We start from the raw sequence: 25,937 nt of genomic DNA, 5'->3' as shown, positions 1-25,937 counted from the left end.
TGAGCAAGGGGAGCAGCAAGCCCGAGGTGGATTGTATCTGAGAGTCAAACTGGCACTGAGGGATGTTTGCGATGCATTTGTGAAGTGCTCTAGAGTCTGTTGAGGAGAGAGCCTTTTTCCAATCCTTTTTCAATGGTCTGATTCTGTCTTTATGGCACTAGCAGCAGGGATCCCTGAACTGCTTTGGTGAAATTGTTCCTTGCACTTCCATGCTGGGAAGGAGGAGTTTTACTAATTGGGCTTTTTCTTAATTTGCACTTGCTGTCTTACAGCATCTCCCTGTCACTTTAAAGCAAAGCTAAAGTCATGGTGCTTTTAAGTTTCCTCCTGGCTCATTTCCTTCCAATTTCCCAGCCCTTCTGCTTTCTAGGAAGAGTGTTTGTTGAGAGTGTTACTCTGATCAAGTTTTGGGATGAAGCAGTGATTCCCATGAGCCCCCCAGAAAGAAACAGGAGCAGACTCCTGGTGCTGGGGCAGTTGTGGAGCAAGGTGGGAGACGAGACAGTGCAACTGCACACAGGGGCTGCAGAGCATTGTACAGAGATGGGACAAGACTTGCCAACCACTGCTCCATGTAGAGACTCCAACTCTCTCCAAGGAGCCCATCATCCTCCCATTTATTTACTCATTTGTTTGCCTTAAAGGGGGGAACAGGTGTACATTAATTCATCACCAGAGTTTAAATTAAATCATTTTACTTCTAAATGAGTCACTAATTTGCAGGAGTATTTAATTAGAGCCTCTTTGCACTCAGGTGCTGTAGTAGTTCTGACTTTCTCACCTGTTTGCCCTCTGAAGAGGCTGATGATGATTAGACCATTTCTGCACATACTCATTGCACATCAAAGCTATTAACCCTAGTGGCAACACCTTGATGCTCCTCCTCTGTTCTGGGGGCTCTTGGCAGCCTTGTCCTCCCCCAGGAAATAACCCTTTCCTCTGCTGTGGCAGGACACAGACTTGCTGTGCAAAGCTCTCCCCACCCCACAGCTGGGTCAGCCCCGCAGCCTTTTGGCAGGGATTTGCAGCATAGATTGAGCACAAACAACTGCACTGAGCTCTGCTTGCCTCTGCTGCAGGGGTAGGGCTCACACCAGCACCCACCTGTGCCCATTCACAGTGTTCACAGAGTGCAGTTATGGTTGGTGCTTCCTTAGGTTGCTTCTTTACAGCAAGAAGATGCTCACTGATACCTTCAGAGCCAGTTTCAGCTCCACCATGAGCTAGTCAAGTCTCTTCATGGGCTGTCTGTGCAGACTAAGGCCACCTTTCTGAAAAATAGGTGTTATTTATGTTTCTAATAGGCATTGGTGGGTCCATATTTTCCTCATTAGTTTGTCTATTTGTACTTCTCCTTCAGTGTGCTCCATATTGATCAGAACTGATGTCGAAACCTCACTTGCTTATCTCTACTCCAAACCATAAAGTCCTTTCATATTATATTCCTCTTTTTTTTTTTTTCATGTCTTCGATCATTTCTGCATTCCCCATGTGCAGTTCAGGCCCACTGTTGGTGGGCAGCAGTATTCCCTGCCACATGGCTGAGAGTGGGGAGCATCTTAAGAGCGGGTCCCCTGAGCAGCCTGTACTGAAAGCAAAATACAGGTGCCTGAATGAAATGAAGTGACCTAGAGAGCTGTGAGCTGTGCTGAGATGTCTCTGCGCCTGAGCAGAGGAGTGTGCAAGGCCTGTGGCAGCCAGGCTAGTGGGTTTGCAGCCAGAAGTGGTGCTTGCAGCCTCCACTCCCAGCATCCAGGCTGCAGCGCCTCTGAGCACAGTGGCTGCCTGCTTATTACACTGATAATAGAAAATTACAGGTTTCCTGTAGGAAATGTCTATTTACATCCTACATTTCCCAAACTACCTATTAGCATCGCTGTGATGTCACATCCTCCTGTGTGTTTTCGTCAGCACTGGCCCCTGTACCTGCTGGCAGCCTGGGCCACACCTGGGGACAGACAGCTGCCACCTGGCACAGCACTGGCCGTGCCCTCAGGGCTAGTGCAGCAATGCAGGCACTACCTGTGCTCCATACTCAAGCCAGTGCCCACGCCCGCTGCTGGCTGCTTGGGAAGTGCCTGCTCCACAGCATAGGAGCAGAGGGGACATCTGGGTGTCACTTTGTGCACAGCTGGTGGTTAGTGGAACTGAGCAGAGGGACCATGAGAGCTGTTCATGTCAGCGCAGTCCGGGAGCTGTGCTTCCCACCTCCGCCGTTTGCTCACAGCTGATCCAGAGCTGACAGACACTGGCTGGGAAACCTTCTGACACAGCTCTTCCAAGCAATGAACACAGATGCCTGCTGGGAGCACAGCATGCAGTGCTTCCCTTGGCCTATTTCTCCAGTGTTTTGTCCGTGGGCCAGCAAAGTTGCAGAGACCCTGAGCTGGAGCAAGATTTTAAGAAGGTTTTGACAGTGTTGTTAATTTTGGGTGGAAGGGGGTTCATGGGATGACTTATTTCTGGTGTAACTGCTTGCCCCCAGCTTGCCCAGGGCTGCATGTGCAGAGCAAGTCTCTGCATGAGGCAGGAGTCTTACCTGTGTGTCTCTTGGACAAGACCATCCCATGTCAGAGGGATGCTTGGGGATGGTCCTTGTTCACCTTGCTTTGTGCATAGACTGAGACAATAGAGAAGGCCTTGGGAAGAGGCTGCCTGACCTTGGAGCAGCCATGGACTGGCTGCTTCCATGCACCAGCATGTGGCTTGTGGAAGAAGCACTGGGTGTGCAAGGCCAGGTGGGAGTGGGATGTGTGCTTTTTAGGCAGTTGCATAGTGTGCAGGCCAAGATTTATAGTGATGTCTCTTCTCCAGGTTTATAGTTTCTTGTCACTCTATTAACTCAAACGAGAGATGTTTACATTGCATAAGTAGCTGGAGCAGTGGATAGTAACCTATTAATTTTCATGACTATTCCCTGGCAAATGCTTACAGGCTGTCTTGCAGGACACTAATACCAAAAGCTCCTGGGGCACAAGACACCCAGGGCTTGCTGTATTTCAAGAGACTGCAGTTCAACAGCTAATAAAACGGCTAGGTCAAGATCTGCACAGTCAGGTCTCTCTGGAATCCTGGCAGAAGACCAAATTTCTGCTGATGGGTAGCTCCAGAGGAAAGGATGAGCACGCAGCAGAGGAGATGAAGGCTCATCTGCAGTAGGCTGCCCCAGTGAGGAACTGCTTTGCCTGCAGATAGTGGGATGCATGTGCCACTGGAAACTGGTTTTCCATGTGGTCTGGCTGAATGCTACTGCTGTGGACACCCGTGGAAGCTGTGTCTGGTCTGGGGAGAGGTGTGCAGGACAATGCAGATTTCCTGACTGAAACCCATGTGCTGCAGCACTCCAACGTGCTGGAACCGCTACCAATTCCTTCCTTCTCCTTCTCTCCACAGTCCATTGATCCTGGGCAGCAGTTCACCTGGGAGAACTCCAACCTGGAAGTGAATAAACCGAAAAACCGCTATGCAAATGTGATAGCCTATGACCACTCGCGCGTCATCCTGACTTCCATCGATGGTAAGAGTAACTGCACGAGCAGCTGAACCTGACTGTAGCAAGGAGACCATCTTTTTCTGTGTTCTTAGCTGAGCAGGGACAAACACCAACCATCAGCATGATCAAATGTGTGTTCTGGCTGGCCAGAAGAGAAAGGGCACTGGCTTTCCCAGTGCCCTCAGAGCAGTGTGTTCTGTGTGGTTACTTCTTTGTACTGCTAGCAGCAAACATGTCTGTCCCAGCAGCCTCCTCTCCCACTGTCCTCTCTGTGTGACTTCAGCTGCCTTCCTCACTACATGGTGAAACATGGCACTGTTAGTGCCATTGCCACCCTCTGTCCCAACACAATTGTAGGGCCAGTATCTTTCTCTGAGACTTGTCAATATGTGGTCCCAACTAAGTGCCCAGAGCACACAGGGTATGGGGTGCTCCTTCCCCTGGGACATCAGACTCCATACATCCCTGTCCTCCATGGGAGCATCAGGCACTGGTGTCCATTGCACTGACCCCCATGACTCCAAGAACCAGCCCCACATCCCTGGTGTTTGGGTTAGTACATGTTTTTAGTCCTGTTGCACACAAGAGGAGCTGGAGACCAAGCTCACCCATTCCCCTTGTTTTATAAACCAGCACCCAGCTCTGCTCACCCAGATCTGAGCCCCCTGATGGAGGATGAGGAAGTTACAGCTAATTCAATGCACCCTGCTTGGCGAAGGAACTGGGGCCTGGCTTTGCACACAGGTGGCCCTACAGTCACTAGCATCCTTTTTTTGGAGATGGAAAAGCCTTCTCTGATGGTAATGCACTATTCATCCTCTTCAAGAGGAGGAGAGGGGGCCAAACAGTCCCTCACAGCAAGCCCTATTAAGCAGCAGCAGCAGCTATGTGAAGGCCTGGCATGTCTGCTCATGGGCAAACCCTCGCAGACAGCTGTGGGGTGAGCACACGGGGGAATCCCTGTTTTCCAGGCTGACTCAGTTGCTGTAAGTAGTGTCTGTGCCTTCCTGGGAACTGTTCCTGAAGCACCCTGCCAGCCCCGTGCCGCCCATGCCAAGGAGCCGAGCGCTGCACTCCAGCTGCTGCCACCCCCAGCGCTGCCAGCCCTTTGTCTGCTGGAGACTGCTGAGACCTGGAGAATAGAGCTGTAGAGTTTTCCTCAGGACAAAAGGACGAGGGGTGACCCCCAGCTTTATTTCCTTTCTCTAATGAAATGCAGATGCTCTCTCCTGGGGAGACAATGAGATTCCTGCTGCTTTCTATCCCTGCAGCCTGGGCAGCCCATGCTGAGCAGGGTTTGGAAGCAGCCTCAGGCCTCTGCTTTGCCGAATTTATTTTAGTAACTATGTGTTTGCATTTTAAAGGCCTTTATGAAAAATTCCTTTCCTTAAAGTGATGGAGGCCTCGTGGGGGCTGGAGCAGCCTCTGCCAGCAGGTAGCAGAGGGGGTCTCACACTGAAGTGTTTCATTGGTGGTAGGAGGAAAATCTCTGGTTCCTTGGGGATAGTTGTCCCTGCAGGAAGGATGGGGGAACATGCCTGCATGACATCCCTTGCTAACAGAGACAAGCTAATAAAGGAGCCTCATTTTTAAAAGGTGCTGTAGGACCATAACAAATTGCTGGTGAATTTAAGACAATTATTTCAGTCAGTTGCTTTGGGCCGAATGAGCTCCTTAATATTCCTGCCTGTGAATTTTCCTTTGTGTGCGTGTGGCAGCTGTCTCTCTGCTTTGGTGTTGCTTGCTTGTTGCATCAATGTGGGAGTTACAAAGGGTTCTTCTTTTTTCAGGCACCATCCCTGTCCTTTGCAGGATGCCTGGGAGAGATCCTGACATCACCCCATAAAGGAGACTTGTCAAGAGCCTTGTGAACACGCCAGCCTCTTCTCCTGCCTCTGGGGCCCAGCAGAGCAGTAGGTGCAGGGTTGTGGGCTCACCCCAGTAACTCTTGCCCTCTTTCTCCCCCGCAGGGGTCCCAGGCAGTGATTACATCAACGCCAATTACATTGATGGCTATCGGAAGCAGAACGCCTACATCGCCACGCAGGGACCGCTGCCAGAAACCCTCAGCGACTTCTGGAGGATGGTGTGGGAGCAGAGAACAGCAACTATAGTCATGATGACCAGGCTGGAGGAGAAGTCCAGGGTACAGTGTGTGCTTTCTCTCGTTTCTGGAGCCGCTGGGGGAAAGGAAGGAGGAATGAGAGCATTTCACAGCATAATGCATAAGGGCACCCAGGGAGGGGCAGTTCCAGTGATGTGGCTCTCTGCTTCATGCAGCCCAGCAACAAATGCCTTGTAAGCATATCCCTGTGGGGCAACAGGGTGGCAAAACCTCCTATTGCTGGCCTGCTCATTTAACTCTATTTTGCCTGCATGTCTGCATGCACACCTGTCCTTTCCTGCCCACATCACTCACATTGAAGGGGGAAAGGAAAGCTCTGAGATGGAGAGAGTGGACCACTCCAGAAGCTGAGAAGCTGCAATAGTTGGGTGGGACTGGCAGTATCCAGCAGCCTGACAGGGCCCTGGCATTTCTGGCAACACAGGGAAATGGCTGACAGGGTCTCATTGCAATAACAAGACTAATTTGTGCCTTGTCCAATGACAACATGTATAAATTATCAGCTTACACTGCCAGGATTAGATATTCTGATGTAATAAATGCAAAGCTGCCTGCAGACCATGGGGAAGGCGTGAGCTGGAGAAGGAGTGGGAGCCCTCACTGCAGATGATACAGTTTTCGTGACAGAGGTTCTTACTCAGCCCCTGAAGCAGGGGTTTGTAAACTGTGACCGAGTGCTCCTGCGCCCAGATGCACCCTTTGGGCAAAGCCTGCCCAAGGATGACGCAGCTTCTGCCTCTCATGGTTCAGTTTGCTCCTAAAAGTAAAATTTTAGCGGTGAGCATTTGTACTAGCAGAATATTTTAGTGTTGCCATGCCAACAGCAGAAGGGGCTTGTGCACTCAAGCTGTGAAGCACTGATTATTTTTAGCCCAATAAGCTCATTCTTAAGAAGCAGAAATGGTCAAGTTTGAGTTTAGTTAAAACTTTTGCCTGCATGCTCTCCCTCCTTTTCAAAGCTTTAGCACCAAAATGCTCGCTGGGGTGTCCCAGCCCACCCTGACTGGGAGGAAGTGGCTGGAACCACCAATCACCATGGCAAAACAGATCTGCTTTTCCTAATGTGCAAAAAATTGGCATTGATGCTGGGTTTCCTAGCATCTTCAAATGCCCTACAGCCTGTAGGGAAAAAGAGCATTCCTTGGAGATGAACTGTCTCTAGAGATCCAACCCCAGCTTTGCACTGTGCTTCCTGCTGCAGAGCCGTGGCTGTTCTGTCCAATGGCCACTGTCACCCACACAGCCCAAAGAGGCAGGGAGATGATTCTGACCTGCCCTGTGGCTCAGGGCTTGGCACACTCAGGGCTAAGCAAGATTAGAAGCTTCTGATCAACTGCACTCTGCAGCTGAGGGTTATATGGGAACTTTTCTGTGCCTTCACATTTCAATGACAGAGCATATATTTGAAGAACAAGGAAAAGCCCTTCTGGGTTTCCAAATAAATCCATGCCTGGAATCTTGACTCACTTAACTTCTGGGCTTCTTAGTTATGGCAAGGCACTCCAAGGTGCATGTTTCTTGAAGATAACAGGTTTCCTCTGACCCCAGAGGGACTTGTCTTTGCCTGAGATGTCTGTGCTGCTGAGCTGTGTGTTATCTTCCCCCAGCATACCCCATTCTATCCTGCCATGTTGGTTTCTGTCCCAAACACAGTGCGTGTGGTTGCGCTTTTGGTGACATTGAATCCTTGTTATGGGCAGGAGGTGACCAGAGCCCTCAGAGAATCTCAGGCAGCCTGCCTGATTGGGCAGACTGCCCAGGGGCTCCAGGCTGACCTGACCAGACCCAGACCCCTGCATTTGCTCCCTGGCACTGCCTGCCTATGTCCTGCTGCCTCTTTGGCACGTGCCCAGCACTAATGAGAAGTGGGCAGTTTTCTCTGGCACTGTGGGAGAGGTGGGTTGCCAGGAAAGGCAGTGGAGAAGCCTGGTCACTCCTGAGTTAAACCAGTGATCCACAGCAAGGACTTCCCTGGATGTGTTTGCTGTACCCTGTAGGTGTCTCAGGGCATTCCCGCACAGCAGGGTTCTGCTGGGGAGCTGTGATGTGGACTTACAGGAGATTATTTTCTATGGGGGTTTTTGTTGTCTTTTTCAGCATCTTCCAAGGCAACATTGCTTTTAGCTACCTTCCTGCTCTGCTTTTCCTCATGCCCTTTTGGTGAGAGCTAGAGTTCTCTTGGGAGCACACCTTTTAGGGACCAATGAAGATCCTAATCCAAGTCATTGCCCATTGCTCCAGTCTTTCAACATGAGTTGCTGTTTTGCAGTTCATTCTGCTCCAGAGACTTCAAACTTGATCTGATGTAACCCCTTGGGTCCCTGCAGCATTGCTGCCTGCTGATGCTCACGCTGCTGTGGGACAGCACTGCTCCAGGCAGTCACATGGCATCACAGCATTACCCAAGGGTGACCTTGCTTGAAAGTCCCCTTGCCCGGGTGCTTTGGCACAGGCACAGGACTGTGTGTCCAGCTGCAGAGCCCGGGGTGGGTAGCAAAGACTCATGGAGAGCTGCCTGGTGCAGAGCAGGCTCTGCTGCCTTTCCAGGCGAGCTCCCCAGGTCACCCTCGGCACTGCTGTGATAAGCCAACCAGGACCAGCAGCAGCTTGGCAGCCCTGTGGGGGTGACACTGCTTTAAAGGATTCCTGAGCTGCAGAGGGGAAAAAAAAATCTTTAAAGAGCATCAGCTTTTATGGTCTGCAATTTTAGCTGGCTTGATGGTCTAAATCATCCTCCCTTTTTCATGTTTTCACAAAGTGAGAAGCACATAAAGGATAGAAATGGCTGGATTGTGCAATTTAGCTGCCTTCAAAGCTTTACAATCAGTTTCAGAATCATTTGGTGGCAGTTCAGAAACACACATTGTAGATTAGCTTTCCCCAAGCTGCGAGTGTGGTGCGTCCCTGCCGGGCTGTGTTGCCAGGAGAGAGGTATTAAAGCAGGATTTCTCCTACCCTGGGCTATCCCCTAGAGCCTGGCAGAGCCAAGTCTCCCACAGCAGTGCCGTGGGTTGTTCTGTTCCAGCCCAGAGCACCAAGCAGCCATCTCTGGAGTGTGATCTCCCCTGGCATTTCATGTCCCCGGGAGGGGGTGTTAAGAGGCTGGTGCTCAAGGGCCCTGGGGAGGAGAAGCCTGGCAGCCACATGAAGCTCCAGCCCTTTTGCTGACAGCAGTGCCATCTGGAGCTTGTGAGCAGGGCTGGGGGCAGAGCACAGCTCTCAAGCTGAAGAGAGGTGCCCGGCTGCTCTTGGGCTCAGGGCATCAAAGGGGAGGAACAGGAGCCACTCAGCAAAGCTGCAATAAATGGCTGTTCAGGACATTACTGTGCTCCTTAAGTTAATGAGAAACAAGCACTGCCAGAAGAAAACATCTCTTATCTGCTTTAGTGCCACAGTGCATCGGCTTCAGCATAAAATTTACAGAGCTTGAAAATGGGGCATAAACATTATGGGTAAATTTGGCAGAAAATGTGACTGACTCTTATCTGGTCATGAATAAATAATTTTCAATTACCAGCCCAGGCATTGCTATTATCCCACACAGGGAACTCCTCTGAAGTTTGTTTTGTGCTCGAGTACACAGCCCTGCAGCATGTGGGTGGCAGAAGGGGACTGCTGTCTCTGAGGTGTAGGCTCAGGCTCAGGGACAGGCTGTGCTGTTCCTCTGAAACATCCCCTGCAAACCACAGCAAGCAGCTGTCCCCAGCATTTGCAGGATGCCATGCTGCTCTCCTCTCCCTTAGAGAGGGTCACATCGTTCCCAAACCAGGCAAGACAAACTCAGACATTGTGGAGACAGCCGGCAGGTGGCACCCACTCATGAGGATGGGATCAGTTTAGCTGTGAAACCGTGTTTGTGACCTCCAAGTTGCTGGTGCTGCAGCCAGTCAGCATCAAATGCTCTGTGCCAAGTGAGGAAGAGGAATCCTGAGATTATTGCAGGGCCTGCCATGTTGCCACAGATCCAAGGCAGCACAGCAGCCCAAGCAGCAGGAGACCCTGGGCAGGAGGCAGCAGAGCTGCTCTGCTTGCACAGGCATCTGCAGTACCCCATTAGGCAGCCTTGCTCCAGGCACTTCTGCCAGGGCAGGCCTCACTGTGAGCAGAACCCAAAGAGCAGGGAGAGATGCATCCCTCTGACTCCAGAGGCTGCACTCCAGAGCCAGAGTGCAGGATGAGGGCTCTTAGCTCTCACAAGCCCCACCCTGCTGCAAGTGGTTTCAATTAAAAGGCAGAACTTCATTGATTCCTAATTAAGCTTATTGTTTCCCTTCCCACGCATTCCCCTGTAAACACATTCCACTAATAATTAAGTTTACTATTCCTTGACTAGCACAGATGAATTTCCATTCACTCCTCTCTCCAAGGGTGGGAAACCATTTTCACTGTGGTGCACATGGGTGGGAATGAAGTCTTCCTCCTGTCAGCCAGGCGCTGTGGCTCTGCAGGGTGGGGGAGCCAGGTACCAGATGAAACAGGGATGCTGAGGGTGCCAATTAAATACGGAGCTTGGGGCTTCACAGACAAAAAAGAAATGGAGGAGTAGTTTGAAAACACTGAGCTGTGAAGAGGAGGAGGAGAGCAGCAGCGTGTGAGCAGGGAGGGATGTGCAGGGAGGTGAAGGGGGCAGAGGGATGGGCCCCTGGGGATGTGTTTGGCTGTCTGCCAAGTGGAATGCAAGAAAGCTGTGACCAGTAGCTCCAAGCACTCTGACTGCAGAGTTGGAAAGGGGTGATAAGGATGATGCAAGGCAGGAGATTTTTAGAGGGCAGCAGTGTTTTCATGATGGGACAGTGCTGCCTGCAGGAAAGGGTGAAGGGATAGTTTGGCCACAGTATGTGTCTTCTTGCAGAGGGAGAACAAGATGTGTCTGTGTCTAAGCTGCCATCTGTTCCTTGCAGAGCCATTTTGAAACACCTGGGAGGTGTAGCTTTTCAGGGATGTGCCACCTGCCACAGGGGCAGGTTGGTGTTGCTTAGTGATGCTCAGTGCACTCAAGCCTACAGCAGTGCAGAGAGGGTGGATACAGCATCCAGGCTGGAGCCCTGGCATGGTCTGTGTCCCACCTGTCTCAAGGGTGGTTTGCTGCCCAAGGCCATGCTGGCAGGGCACCCTGGGAGACTATGGATGTTATGGGAATGGTAATGCCTGTTGCTGAAAGGTAATGTACTGTGCTGGACTCAGCTCTGTCCTGCCACAGCTGTGGGTCAAGGACGCCAGGCTGGCATAGCTGGGAGCTGGTGGGGATACAGGCTGCATCTCATTCACCTCAGCTGCCCTTTGAGCAGAGCGGTGCCCACAGAAACCACCATTTCCTCCTCCCTGCTGCACTAGCTCTTCTCCCATCCTCCCACCGCTGCCCACCTTCTCTTCATCCAAGTGGAGGTCAGGCAGGGGGTGGTTCAGGCAAAGCCCCAAAGATGCCCATCTTGCAAACAGAAGGCAGAGAAGTACTACAGCAGGCACAAATCACTGCTAGGATTGCTGGTCACTGTCTTGGTGTCTGGTGTTGCTCCTGTCTGGTGGCCTGGCCCCCTTTGCCATTTCCACCAAAGGCTCCAGGGGAAAAAGAAAATCCCTGTTTCAATGAGTAGCCACTCACTGAGATCAGCTCAGCTGGTCAGAGCGTGGTACTGATAACACCGAGATTGATTCAATTCCCATATGGGCCATTCACTTGAGAGTTGGACTAGGTAATCCTTGTGGGTCAGTTTAGCTCAGAATATTCTTGTGATTCTGAGTCTTACGGAAAAGGGTCCAGCAGGTGCTGCCTTTTTGCTGGGGATTGGGACACTATGGGGGAAGGAAATCTGGATTTTAGAGCCCCTCCACCCCCCACCCCACACAATGACTCATTTCTGTCTTTACCCTTTGAAGGGCAGAGCCCTGTTCCTCATCCCAGATGCCCCAGCCAGCAGCCAATCACTGACCTGTTTTCCTCACCTCCTTGCAGGTAAAGTGTGACCAGTACTGGCCGAGCCGGGGCACAGAAACCTATGGGATGATCCAGGTGGTTCTGCTGGATACGGTCGAGCTGGCGACCTACACCGTCCGCACCTTTGCGCTGTACAAGGTATGGGCTGGGCTGCTGCTGCTTCACATATTGCAGAGATGCTTCCCAATGCTGCAGGGTGCTCCATGGCCCACAGGCAGTGGCCACTGGCTGTGCCTGGCTTGGCCAGGCATGTGCCATGTCTCACAGATGGGCTGCAGTAGGAGATCAGGTGCAGGTTATGCATCTGGCTACCACTGGACTTTGGCCAGGATACTTGATGCTCTTCTGTGTGCTCTCTGTGATGGGCCCCAGAGCAGGGCTGTTCCTGCCTCTGGTGAGTGTACAGGTAGCAGCTGTCCTCCCATTAGAGGGCCAACACGGGAAGCAGTGAATTTTTATCACTCCTGTCACTAATAATGCAAATGGAGAGGCTGTTTCTGATATGAGCATAAACCCTTCTCTCCTGCCTGCTGCATTCCTCATTAGTGTTTGGAAATCCCTGGGGGCAGTGCCAGCAGCAGTGTCAATGCAGACAGGCTTTGCAGCAAGTGCTTCTGTGCGTGACTGAGTCTGGGCCAGGAGCCCAGTGCGCAGGGGGGACACACTCATGCCCCAGGAAGGCCCCAGCAACCACACAGCCATTCCTACCGCTTGCTGCATAGATCACTCAGCCAAGCCCAGAGAGGAGCAGGGCAGTCTGCAGTCACAGGCTGGTCACCCAGCCCAGGGACACCATGATGCAGAGGAGCAAGGAGGGAACTGGCTGCTGTAGACCTTTCATGCCCAGTGCCCATTTTCCCTGAACGTGCAGTGAGTATGCAGGTAGTGAACCTGTGCTGTGCAGAAAAGAGTCTTTTGCCTTCCCTGCAGTCTGCTCCACTCCTGCAGAGATGCTCTGTTGTCTGTAAAACTGCCTTTTTACAAAGCATCTCTATGTGTAGGAGTTTTTCAATAAACCTGTGTTTTTCCTCCAAATTTTTGCTGGTGAAAGCCCAGTACATGCATCATCACACAGAGCTTTTCGTGCCTGTGGCTGCTGTTGCCCTATCAGTGGGTTCCTGCCCTGGGATGAGATGTTCTCATGCAAAACAACTCCTCTTTGTCTTTGATAGAATGGCTCCAATGAGAAGACAGAGCTGCGACAGTTCCAGTTCATGGCTTGGCCCGATCACGGGGTGCCAGAATACCCCACCCCAATCCTCGCTTTCCTGCGACGGGTCAAGGCCTGTAACCCAACAGATGCTGGGCCCATGGTTGTGCACTGCAGGTAGGACTGTGTGTTTGCCTTCTGGCTGCAGGAGCTTTAACCTGTCTGAAAGTGGATTCTCCCCTTCTTGTGGGAGAGGTTTCATGGTAGCATAACTTGCACTGCATGCTTGGGCTGGCAGCAGAACAGGCCCAGCAGCCGTGGTGCAGTGGTGGCATTTCTGTTGCTACTGCTCAGATTAAACTTAAGCACTGCTATATGGAGAGCCTTAGAAAACACATTTTCCTGCAAAACTGCAAGTGCCATTTAAAAATTAAATTATCTGTGCCCAGCTTAAGTGGGTGGTACCTTCAGATGCACATCACTGACAGAAAAGCATGCAGTGACCTCTGCAAACATTCATATGCAGTATTTACAGCCATACTCTTTCACAGGGTAGAAAGGCAGCTCTTAAGGCAAAATATTAGTCTGCTAAAGCTCAGCATCTTACCCAGCCAAGATTTATTTGTAGCAGCCAAGAGGGGACTGTTACTGAACAAACCACTCCATCATTGCTGTTTCAGCATACGCCTTACCAGCAGTGTTTAATGCTCTTCTTTCATGCTCTGTTTCAGACGGTAGTGGGGTGTAATTAACACACAAACAAGCTGTATTAAAGCCTTGTTAAGGATATGACTTGCACCACAAATGAGGGAATGCCTAGCTCCCTACCTCTGTGTTTACATATCACAACAGTGTATCTGCTGTTTTCAGGGTGCTCTTGGAGTGAGTAGCTTGAGGTTTGCTACTGCCTGTCCAACAGCTGTGGAGAGGCATTTGGTGCTTGAGCAAAGGGCTCAGCGCAGTTGTGCATAACCTCAGCTTTCTGCTTCCCCTCTCAGGCTGGCTGTGCTCATATTATGGGTGAGGAAACAGTGACCCAGGTTAGGGGACAAGCAGGCTGGAAATTATGGACTTCAGTGGTGTTAGGGCCCAGCCTGCTCTTCATGTCTTCTGACTTCACACACACATGTGTGTGTCACTCTCCTGCCTGTTAAGCACATTTCTTCTACCCTTGTGGAGGGGCTGCCAGCCACCACAGGGATCAGCCGGGTGACACCATGTCCTTTCCACTCCAGCAGTGAAAGGGGGACAGCAGAAAGGCTGAGGAGCCTCTCACACTCTCCAGTGATTCTCTCCCTCGCTCCTCCTGTCACTTCTTATTTGGAGCTTCACTCATAGAGAGCAGCCTTTACTTCCCTTGTGTGCCCCAAGTCAGGGTGATCTCTGAAGCACTGTTAGAGCTCATGTGACATCTCTAGGAGACGGTGTCATCTCAGGCCGTGTGCTTTGCTCCTGCAGTGCTGGCGTGGGCCGAACCGGCTGTTTCATTGTCATCGACGCCATGCTGGAGCGGATGAAGCACGAGAAGACCGTGGACATCTACGGCCACGTGACGTGCATGCGCTCCCAGCGCAACTACATGGTGCAGACAGAGGACCAGTACATCTTCATCCACGAGGCCTTGCTGGAGGCCGCCACGTGCGGCAATACCGAGGTGCCCGCACGCAACCTCTTCGCCCACATCCAGAAGCTGACCCAGGTGCCACCAGGCGAGAGCGTCACTTCAATGGAGCTGGAATTCAAGGTTGGTGGCAGAGCCCCAGCACCCCACTTCTCTAGTGCCCTGTCTCAACCCGCAGAGCTCCACGGGCTGCTCATCCAGGGGTTGGGAGAGGTGGGCTATGGATCATTACAGACAGTTATTCTTTTGTGTTTTCCTAAAGCAGGTAGGCAGTGATTTAAAATACATTTGAATTGTAAAGCTTGTGTCGGCCATGGTCCCCCCTGGATTGGCAGCTCCTGGGGATGATATAAAAGGCAGATGGATGTGCAGTTCCCAGCAGCACATTCTGCTCTAGGTTCACTGTGCGGCAGGAGCTGCATCTGAAATCAGATGCATATCATGTTAGTGATAATTGATGTTACTGTGAACAACTTGTCTGGAAACAGCTCCAATTTAAATATGTGAGACATTTCTGGTCTCATTTCTTCAATGCTAAGCTCTGTAATCTTTTAACCATCTCAACACCAAGCCTCACTGTCTAGAATTGGTGAAGGCAGTGTTTTAAGGCACACCATTTTTAAGAAGCCAAGCCCACATTTTTCTGCCTGTATCTGTGTATGCCAACTGCAGATATTTATTACAGCCTTGGAGCTGAAGTGAGCTCTGTTAAGTGCCCATATTCTCAGATGAGGTGCATTAGTCCAGTGAACTCTTGCAGGGGAATATAGCTCACGCAGGGAGGCAGCAGACCATGCAGGCTGTGAAATGAACTGCAGCAGTACACCTTCACCCTGGGGATTCCCTCCAAGTGACAAAGGAGCAGGAGAGGCAAAATATTGACGTTCTGTGTAAACTGGGAATTGTTGAGAAGCTCTGTCCTGTGGTTTTCAGAGCTGCTGGTATCCTGGGGTTGGAACAGTAAAACCTGCTGCCTGAGTGTCTCATGGTGACACTGAGAAACTCCCCAGGTGAGCCACAGAATTGTGCTCAATTCAAGCAATTCTGTTGTAAGAAAGACAAAATTTTACTTTCCTTTCATTTCTCCAAAAGTCTCTTGAGAACAGTAATGCAATTGCCCCTCTCTGTGCCCTGGCAGTGTCCACTGCATGGGATACCCTGGGGAGCAGGATATGGGAGGTCCTCCCATGGCTGAACTGCTCCCCAGAAAGCAACCCTGTCCCCCTGCAGAGAGCCTCTGTTGAGGTCAAGCTGCCCCTCATAGAGAGAAGGGTGGTTCTGGAGGTGCTGGAGGCAGTCTTTTGGGGAAGGCAAACAAAAAAAAAGGAAGCTGGGGGAAGGAAGAGTGACTTCTGTTTGAATCTGCCAGCAGATCTAAGTAACACATTTACCATGACTCCAGTTTAGGGGACTCAAAGAGAGCTATAAAATGTCTCACAGTAACCCAAAATACATCTTCTTTACCTAAAACTGTCACAATTCTCACATTTTCCTGGGTTCTTCTGGGGTGAGAAGTAAATAACAAGGCATTGTTGGAAGAGGAAAAGCTTTGCTTCCCTGCCACCACCAAGCATACATCCCTGGCTCAGAGAGGTACAAAGCTTCATGGCTCTGTGTGTGTCAGAGAGCTGCTGTGGGTCTCCTCTATACTACGTGATTGCTGCCAGGATCCCTGTTCTGCCCCCAGACTGCTGCATCTCCAGCAGGGATCTGATGTGTCTCCTCCTCTTTCAGCTGCTGGCCAATTCTAAAGCACATACCTCACGTTTCATCAGTGCCAACCTCCCTTGCAACAAATTCAAGAACCGCCTCGTGAACATCATGCCGTATGAGCTGACAAGAGTCTGCCTGCAGCCCATCCGCGGTGTCGAGGGCTCTGACTACATCAATGCCAGCTTCATAGATGGCTACAGGTAAGGATTACCTTGGGTGACTGTGCCAGCTTCTCCTGCCTGCTTGGAAACCCAGGCAGAGCTGCCTTCTCTTTCCCAGGGACTGGTCCTGATCACCTGAGGTGGGCTGGGGACCACTTTGTCGCATTTTATCTATTTCCATCTTCTCAGACACCGCAGTGTGTGTAGTTACAATATGTGAAGACTGCCTGTGAGTGAGCGCTGCCAGGCTGGCATGTGTTGCTGTAGACAGATGTCCACATGGCTGGAGTGGCAGGCTGTGTTGGCTCCTGTGGAGGTTTTCTGGGATATTCTGGTAGGCATCCCTTGGCTTGTGTTTTATATCTACAGTACCTAACTCAAACCTGCCTCCCCACTGTAGCAACTAGAGTTAGGAGTGTGCTTCCACTGAGTGACTGATCCAGGCAGCAGCTCAAGGCTTATTCCATGTCTTGATTTTAGGAGGAGTCTGGATCCTCAAGCAGGGCTGGTGCTGGACAACAGGAAGCCTATCACCAGGTTAATCTCTCCAGAACACAGTTTAGAAAGCACAAATTAAGATCTAGTGGGGCAGTAATGTTTAAGTTTTCTGCATCTGTCTGCTGACATCTCATTCTCAGATGCTAAATGCCAGGAGAGAAGAATAGCCCAGTGGCCACATCCCCTTCCCAAGCAACCCCTAGACAACAATCCAGACCAAATCACAATGATGCACATAAAAGGCCTGTTCCTGTCATCTATCTGTGCACCATCGCTGTAAGGTCATCCCTCATGTGCACCATCATCAGTGCTGGAGCGCGGGATGCAATGATAGATGTGGCACATGTCCCTTCCAACTTGGCTTTGCCCACCTGCCTCTTTTGGACTGGTAACCTCCCAGATGCAAAAGGCACTGCCAAAGGGAACAAATGTGGGTGCAGCCAGGCCAGCAGCTCTGTGCCTTGTTGCTGCTCCAGCAGCTGAGCCCAGCAAGAGTTCTCAGGGAGAAGAGCTACATGGAGGCAAGAGTGGACAAGGAGCAAAAGGGGAGCAACCCTGGGAGCACCCCAACAGAGGAAAACTGAAGCAAGCCAGGCTTCCCTCAGGGTGGGGCAGAGTACTGGGGGGGGATGAAGGGGCTGGAGAAAAGCTGTCACAGAGCAGAGAGAGCCTCCACTACCTCCTGGGTGTGTGGCACAGAGCCACCCACCACCAGTCATTAAGGCAGCTGCCTGGCTGCAGCCTGAGTCTGACAGATGGCCTGCAGCCACTGTCCTGGCTCCAGAGTTCATGGAGAGCAACACTGGCTTTGCCTCTTGGTGATGCTATGGAGGGAGGGAGAGGGATGCCATCACAGCAGGTGGTACCATTTCATGTGCTACTTACCCTATCCCCAAGTTCTGTTATCTCTTCCCATCCCTTCCTTTGAAGCATCTTTCTTCTTGTTATCTAAAGAAATCAGTTGGCCCAAGGTCCTGCAGATACCACTGATGCTGCATCTTTATTAGATTTTTCACTTCATTCTGCATCCCCATTCCCTGTTTTTTTACTATGTGTTATAAATCCACCTTGAAGCAGCCCCTGTCTGCATCCCGCATGTTACAGCTGCCCTGCAGCACGTTCATTAATTTAGCACCATTAAAAATAGCACCAGTAGAGGGATGAAGGCAGAACAGAGGGAAGAAGGCAGGATGGAAGAAGCCAGCCCTGGTCCCACGGGCTCCAGCGCCCCGCAGTGGTGGAGCCAGACCGGGCTCTGCTGTGCCAGGCTGGGAGCTCAGAGAGGTACACTGCCAGCATGCCAGAGCTGAGTCCAAAGCACCAAGGGGGCTTTCTTCAGGGTGGGGGCTAGTCTAGGGCAGGTGGCACAGAAAATTAGGAGAGGTGCTCTGATTGGCACTGGAACCAAAAACAAATTCTGAAGCTTTAGAAAAGCAGAGAAAAGTGTATTCATGGTTTCTATACTGCCCTCGTTATTGTCTGGAGTGTGTAATCCAGGTGACCTGGTTCAGCTGCTCTGTGTTTTCCCGTGCAATGGGAGGGACAGCGGGTACTGCAGAGACTAAAAGTGCAGGAACACAGGGGTGCTGCTGGGATCATCCTCAAGCAAAGTCTCTCCTTCCAGCCCAGGTGGGTGCTGGCAGCCTGCTAGTGGGGGCCTGGGTGCCAAGAGGGCTCTCAGTGCAACAGCAGCCCTGGAGACAAGAAGCAGCAAGAGGCTGGGCTGGGGACGCTGTCACCCCAGCAAGGACTAAGAGCTTTTCTGGATCCTCCAAGTTGTGCTGTGTCTGTGGGGAGCACTTAGAGGGCAAGTGCTGGACTAGCTCACCTCTCTCCCAGAGCCCATGGCTCATCCTGGAGACCTGCCTCCTACAGCTGGATTGTCAGACTTGCTCCCTGGTACCATGGTGCCCTGCCTCCAGCTCACCCAGCCCACCATCCCCCAGAAGCAGCTGCTGCCCATCTCTGAGGAGCTGCTCTGAGCACCATTTTGTTTGTCACAGGCAGCAGAAGGCCTACATTGCCACGCAAGGACCACTGGCCGAGACCACGGAGGATTTCTGGCGGATGCTCTGGGAGCACGACTCCACCATTGTGGTGATGTTGACAAAGCTGCGTGAGATGGGCCGGGTACGAGTCCTGCTGTGGGGTGAAGGGGGCTCTGGGGCTGCTGTCTGTGGGCACACGTTCTTGGCTCAACCCAGTCTGTGTTTGGCCCCACAACCACATAGGCACCCAGGGAGCAGGAGGGAGGAGCAGCAGCTTGTCAGTGCTAATGTCTTACCCTGCTCCTCACCCACAGGAGAAGTGCCATCAGTACTGGCCTGCAGAGCGCTCTGCCCGGTACCAGTACTTTGTGGTGGACCCCATGGCAGAGTACAACATGCCGCAGTACATCCTCCGGGAGTTCAAGGTGACGGATGCCAGGGTGAGTGCATCTGCTGGCTCCCCAGCTCCTCTGCCTCTCATGCCTCTGCCCTAGCCAGGCCAGTCAAGGGAGGATGCAACAGCTCCTGGAGAAACAGGAAAGCAAATGCTGCCTTGAACTGCAGGCAAAAAGGGCTGCTGCCCACCACCTACTGCTCCTCTCTCCACAGGTTCCTGCCCTGCCAGCTGTGTCAGCCCCATGAACAGCTCAGGGATCCCTGTCAGCACCAGACTCTGCCTTGCCTGTGCTGCTCACTTGAGCAAGCATTAAACACAGGTCCCCCTGCACCTGGAGTCTGTGTGTGCAGCATCTGATCGGGCACAGGATCCTTGTGTTACAGTAAACATGGTTCTAGGGTGGAGTTGAGCCCCAAACACTGACCGAATGGACCCTGTAGGGGCCCAAAGACGTGCTCAGCTAAGCTACCGTGGGGTGAACATGGAAGAACAGAGACAGGTCCCAAACATGCAGCAAATTATCTGCCTGGGCTCACCTGTGGCCTGTGCACCTTCTCACCTGGCCTGGTTCAGGGGGTCTGAGAGCAGGTCAGAGCACCAGCGTTGAGGGGAGTGAGATCAGGCCCTTACCAATGGCTGACTTCTAACACCCCTCTCCCTGCAGGACGGCCAGTCACGGACCATACGCCAGTTCCAGTTCACAGACTGGCCTGAACAGGGAGTGCCAAAGACAGGAGAGGGCTTCATTGACTTCATTGGGCAGGTGCACAAGACCAAGGAGCAGTTCGGGCAGGATGGGCCCATCACAGTGCACTGCAGGTAAGGACTGCAGCCTCGCCCCAGTGAGCAGGTCCCTGTGCTCCAGGAGCAGCTTGCACCGCTCCCAGGAGGTCTGCAGAGCCTTTCTGGGACTGGCAGGACTCATAGGGGCCCCTCTTGCTCCCTGTGCAGTGCCGGGGTTGGGCGCACCGGCGTGTTCATCACACTCAGCATTGTGCTGGAGAGGATGCGCTACGAGGGCGTGGTGGACATGTTTCAGATGGTGAAGACCTTGCGGACGCAGCGGCCGGCCATGGTGCAGACAGAGGTGAGCTCCCCTCCTGTGCGTGGCAGCGCAGGTCTGTGGAAAAGGGAGGGCCCTGATGTCTCTGGATGTTGGACCCTCCAGCCCACTGTCCTTGTGTCCCCACTCCTCACATTTCCCCCGTTGCTGCCTTGCAGGACCAGTACCAGCTGTGCTACAGAGCCGCACTGGAGTACCTTGGCAGCTTCGACCACTATGCAACGTAACAGTGCTTTCCTCCAGTCGCGGTGGGGATGTCTAGGAGTGGAGACGGGTCCCTCTGAGCCAGAGCCGCCCATTCCTCAGTCCTTCTGTACAGGTGGAGGTACTGCCCAGGCAGCAGACCTCCACGCCAACCAGTTCTGACCACGGCATTTAGGAACTTAGCCCCAGCGCCAAATGAGGGAATCCGACTCCAAAAGCATTTCCAGTCTCTGGCTGAATTTCTGCTCATGTGCATCTCTCACCCTCTCTCATGCCGACTGCATTTCACAGCAAGGCTTTAGGTGGGTGGAATGGGATCTTTTTTTTAAACATGTAAAATAGTTACTAGTGGTTTTTATAATCTCTCTCTTTATTTTTTATTTTTTGCAAGTCTTAATGTTTTGCCCAAGCAGAACTGGACCCGCCAAACCTTTGGGAGTTGGGTTTTGTTTTTTTAATTTCCTTTTGCTTTTACATTTTTTACTGCCCTGTGTTTATTTCAGCCCAGTCACTGCTGGTTCTGCCCATTTTAGTGCAGCTTCCTTGGTAATTCGCAGCAGCTGGCTTGTGGTTCCTGCCCATCTACATTCCCCATAGGCTTTTTAATCCTCTGTAGAATATGAAATTTCATGGAACTGGACCTAAGCTACCAATTATTTTTTTAGTCTTCTCTGCCCCCCACCCCCCCCATTATTTCCTTAGTAGGTTTGGGTTTGGGAGGGCATATGGGGTCGCCGGAGAAGCGTCCCTTTGTCAGCTGGAAACTGTTCAGTCCTATTACAATACGTGTTCAACCAATCCAGTGACCGTGTGTATTGGCAGATCCTGATATGACGTGAGTTGTCGTCACCTTGTTTGTGAGAGACCCGAAATCCCGGGCTCCAGGTATTGGAACCTCTTTTTGTGTGTCTTGCTGGAAAGGGGGCAGGAGTAGCGAGGGGGGTCCCACAGTTCCCCAGGGAGGGGATGGAAAGAGCAAGACACGGCCCTTTGTGTTAACCCCACGGTTCTGTGCGTGCAAGCGCCATCCTGTCACCTCTCACCAGTGGTGTGCGTCAGAGCATTGACAAAGGCAAGGAGCACAAGCCCAGCTGATCCACAGCAGAGCTGGACCATCTCGCTTTGGAAGCAGGGTACTGCAGGGAAGGGGAGGGGAGTACACATGGCTTCAGAGGTTGGGTGTATCTATAATTTCTGCTATCCTGCAAATGTTAAGAGTCACTAGAATATTGTACTTTCCGCTACTTCAGGATGTTCTAATGAACCAATGTGGCAAGACTACTGGACTTAATTTAATGGTACTATATATTAATACTCTTTATTATATCACGCTTGCACTAAAGATGGGGAGCGAGCAGCCCTCTTTTGAGTGCATTGAGTTATGAATAAAGGTGGTGGAAGGGTATCTAATTGTATTATCACATGTATTCCGAATGTTAAGAATCCAAGCTACGTTGAAATCAGCAATCCAGGGTTGGTAATGTTGGAGGACACATTCATTTTTACCTTGTGGATGCATAGTGCTGTAGGGGTCACTGTTGTATACAGTCTGTTTTCTATTTGTTAATAAAAAAAATCTACAGCATCATTGCATAATTCTTGATGTTAATAAATTTGAATAATTGGGTTTCATACAAGCTGGCTTTCCTGTCTGTTTATTCTGCAATCAGCAGAGGCCATAGAACCCTTTAGCAGTGGGCACACTCCTCAGCCCTTGGCAGGTAAGTTCTTTCCCACAGGTGTGTCTCAGCCATGAGTGCGCTGCACTTTATGCAGGGACCCTGTGCCTGCAGGGGGCTTGGAAACCTTCTGTGACAATTCCCTTTGTGCATGTGTGCGCTCACCTCCTGCCCATCTGCAGTAGTAGGGGAGTGCAATGACTGGCTGGACACGCAGGAGAGACAGGTGTCAGTGGTTATGGCTTTGTGGCAATAGCAGTTGTTGGCACCCTCCTTGACGCTGCAGTAACGCTGCTCTGTAGCACTGAGCACAGGCAAGTATTCAGAGTCAGTGCTCAGCAGTGAAGCCGTCACACAGCCCCTGACTGCAGAGCAGCACCCATTTGCTCAGGTGTGAAACCTGCCCAGGCTGCCAGCCCTGCCTGCTCTGTGTGGACAGCCCAGGCCAGCCCTGCCCATGTGTGCACTGCGAAGCACGAAGTGTCAGCTCCCGGAGAGATCAGCACCTGCACACAGCACACAGGTGTGTGAGGGGAAAGCCACTGCAAGGGGCAGAACCACATGGATCAGGGCCCTAGGGTATTTCCATCCTTCCCCAGGGAGCCAAATCTGCCCTGGCCAGCATGTCCACAGTGGGTGGGAGTGCATGGTGGACAGATGAGCTTTCCCTAGTGTGGCTATGGGCACCATTGTGATCCTCAGTGACTGCTGGAGCTCAGTCACACATAGCGTTCCCTGCCAGGCCAGACCGGTTCCTTGGTAGGTGCCAGATGCAGAAATGTTTTCCCCTTGCCTGGCTCATTGTTCCTACACTGCTTCACTACAGAGTGGCCTGAGGGGCTGTTGGGCAGCCTCACTGAGGATGCAGATCCAAGGGCAAAGCAGGCTCCTGCCCTGGTGAGGCAGCACATGTGTGCAGGTGTGTGTGGGCACGTGCCAGTGTTGCTGGCAGTGGGATGCTTGTCATCGCTGTGGGGGCCCAGGATGTCAGAGTGGCACAGCCAAGTGAACCCCTGCTCACACACGGGTGTGTCTGGGGAGGAAGGGCACCATGCTCAGTGTTGGCAGCCAGCCAGCTGGGAGATGGGCAGTGAGCACCTGCCTGTGCTGCAGCAACAGTGCTCAGGCTGTGCTGCCAAACTACAGGTGGTGACAATGCTTCTGCCACTCACCAGGACAAGCAGCACAAAGCTTTAGTCCATGTACAGCCTTGAATGCAGAGATTCTCACCAAAAGTTGTCAGAACACTTACAGATATGCACACACGCATGGACCTTCTTTCTCCCTGTCCAGGAACACTTAGGACTTCATTCCCCACCTGTGGGCTTGTCTGTGGACTTGCACAAGGAGGCAGAGAAAGGGTGAATAACCTCAGCATGGAATGCACAAAGAATAAGATGAGTGAGCCCAGGCCTCAGAGATAAGGCTATTGCTGGTAGCCACATGGCCAAAGCCTCATGCTGACCTCACAGATCAGGAAAGGCTCAGTGCACAAACTGTGAGGATGTGCTACCTTGGCAAGGGGACAGGCTCCCAGAGGTCAGAGAGCAGCAAAAACAGCTGCTGCTGTGACAGCTTTTCTCCAGCCCCTTTTGTCCACTCCTCTGGCCTGCTCACACAAAGCCAACACTTCTCCAAAGGGAATGGACTCATATCATTTTAAAAACACTTATTCTTTCAACATTTATTTCCCATTATTTCTGTATATCTCATAAAATAAAAAGGGAACAAAAAAAATGGTGCATGGTGGATCAACAGGAATGCCAGCCTGATGTGCCCTCTGAGCTGACACCACAGCTTGTGCCACACTGCAGGCAGAGCCACCCTGCTTCCTCCCAGGGCTTGGTACTGACATTCCTGAGCTGCATTGCTCAGCTTTTCCCAGCTAGAAAAGATTTACCACAGTTTTTTGGGGTTTTTTTTGGCCTTATTTTCTTTGGTATCAGCCTGAGACTTTTCCCACCCTCTGGTTCCTCTACCACACTGTGCTCCAGATCTGAAGGAATAGTCTGGAGATGGTGCTGTAAGACACTTTAGTTTCTTGTGTTTGGAGTCTCAAACAGACCAACCATATTTGCACTAAGCAATGGAGCTGGGATAGTACTACTTTTTTTTTCCTCTGGTGAAAATTTTCCATTCCTTAGTTCTACCAGGTAGCCCCACTGCAGCCTGAGATAAGCAGCTCTGTAAAGGCCACAGTTTGCAGGTGGGACAGCAGCTAAATGGCAGCCAGTCAAAGGTGAATTTCTGGGCACTGAGGTGCCCTTCTGCTCTTTCTATTTCATATTTTTTATGCATACCATTGATGCTTGTAGCAGGAGCTGTGCAGGCACTGCCCAAGCTTGGCTTGCCTCCTAGTGATATTAACTCACAGCATCATAGGATGGTTTGGGTTAGAAAAGACCTTTAATGATCAGCTACTCCAAATAACATCCTGACCAAGCACTATACCTTTGGGATTCTATTGCTTTAAATTTTGTTTTTCAAAGGCAAAATACTTGCTAAATAAGGAAAAAGAAATAGCTGTAATACTGAAAAAATCTGAGCAGACTCTGCACAGTAGCTTGGCAACTCCTTCCCCCACAGTCCTCGAATTTCTTGTCCTCAGCAGCATTGCCATTTTCATTTGTAACATTTCCTAGTTAAGAGTGACTTTTTTTTTCCTCTTTTTCCTTTTCTTCCTGTTTGACCTGGTTCATTTCTGAGGGCAGGAATAATACTGATCCTTCCAATTAAAAGCTCATTGTTGCCCTTTTGCCAGTTATAATAAGCAATCTCAGTCCCCAGTAACAATTACAGGTTATTGAGCTTCCATGCCTACACGTTTCCGCTCACAGGAACATTTTGCCACTTGTCATCTTGAAAAAGCTGACTTGTGTCTCCTGAGGGCAGCAGGGCAAGGAAGGTGATTCTGCCCCTCTACTTCGCTCTTTTGAGACCCCACCTGGAGCTCTGTGTCCAGCGCTGGGGTCCCAAACACAGGCATAACACAGACCTGCTGGAGCAGGTCCAGAGGAGGCCACAAAGATGCTCAGAGGGCTGGAGCACTCCTCCTGTGAGGACAGGCTGAGAGAGCTGGGGTTGTTCAGCCTGGAAAAGTGAAGGCTCTCGGGAGACCTTACACAATTTCCTTTGCCTAAAGAGAGAACTGGAGCAGGACTTTCCACAAGGGCCTGTAGTGATAGGACAAGGGGGAATAGCTTTGAACTCAAAAGAGGGCAGGGTTGGATTAGATTAGATGTAAGGAAGAAACTCCTCCCTATGAGGATGGCGAGGCACTGAAACAGATGGCCCAGAGAACTTATGGATGCCTCATCCCTGTAAATGTTCCAGGCAAGGCTGGATGGGACTTTGAGCAACCTGGTCTAGTAGAAGGTGTCCTGTCCAGTGCAGGTCTTCAAGGTCTATTCCAACTCAAACCATTCTGTGATGCTATGATAATAGAAAGTTGGTGTTTCTTGACTGAAGGATAAGTGCAGCTGCCAAGCCACCAGAAAGGCCAGAAACACAATTTGTCTCAAAACTGTTACCTGACAGTTGTCTGACTTTTTATAGGAGGCTGTGTGTCGTGCCTGCTGCTGCTGTAATCCACTTTGGGGGTTTGGTCTGTATATACCTGGCAATTCAAGATCTGAGCAGGTCAGAGAGGCAGCAGACAGGGAAAACCTGTGTGGAGTGGTGTTTTGTCAGGCCTTTGGGGGCTGCTGCCCGCCTGTAGCATGACAGCAAAGGAAACACATATTAGGAGAAACAGTGAAATTCAGGTTTTATTCAGGCATGAGGGAACAAGTGTGGTCTCTGAGGATAGCTATGAGCTTTTTCAGGTGGGTTGTGTTTACTTTCAAGGTTGCTCACTGGCATTTGGAGATTTAGAATGCATTTAGCACAGCAGAGTGTGAAAATCAGTCCC

The 25,937-nt window shown here is 51.3% G+C and overlaps 1 protein-coding gene across 7 annotated transcripts in view; it reads left to right on the top strand.

The window, feature by feature from the left end:
- PTPRF (protein tyrosine phosphatase receptor type F) overlaps window positions 1–21,985 on the top strand; it is a 375,952-nt gene extending 353,967 nt beyond the window's left edge. For all 7 annotated transcript variants that reach the window (XM_059854008.1, XM_059854014.1, XM_059854010.1 and 4 more), the window contains 11 exons: window positions 3,394–3,517; window positions 5,464–5,639; window positions 11,572–11,691; window positions 12,726–12,880; window positions 14,162–14,447; window positions 16,059–16,237; window positions 18,700–18,826; window positions 18,999–19,124; window positions 19,746–19,900; window positions 20,033–20,168; window positions 20,303–21,985. In XM_059854008.1, coding sequence (XP_059709991.1) covers window positions 3,394–3,517; window positions 5,464–5,639; window positions 11,572–11,691; window positions 12,726–12,880; window positions 14,162–14,447; window positions 16,059–16,237; window positions 18,700–18,826; window positions 18,999–19,124; window positions 19,746–19,900; window positions 20,033–20,168; window positions 20,303–20,371 — 1,653 coding nt within the window. In that variant the 3' untranslated portion in view covers window positions 20,372–21,985. The remainder of the gene's footprint in view (window positions 1–3,393; window positions 3,518–5,463; window positions 5,640–11,571; window positions 11,692–12,725; window positions 12,881–14,161; window positions 14,448–16,058; window positions 16,238–18,699; window positions 18,827–18,998; window positions 19,125–19,745; window positions 19,901–20,032; window positions 20,169–20,302) is intronic.
- Window positions 21,986–25,937: the final 3,952 nt, after the last annotated feature.

Source organism: Haemorhous mexicanus, chromosome 9 (assembly GCF_027477595.1).
Source record: "Haemorhous mexicanus isolate bHaeMex1 chromosome 9, bHaeMex1.pri, whole genome shotgun sequence".
In the NCBI taxonomy this organism is placed as follows: Eukaryota; Metazoa; Chordata; class Aves; order Passeriformes; family Fringillidae; genus Haemorhous; species Haemorhous mexicanus.
This window is presented reverse-complemented; position numbering and strand designations above follow the sequence as displayed.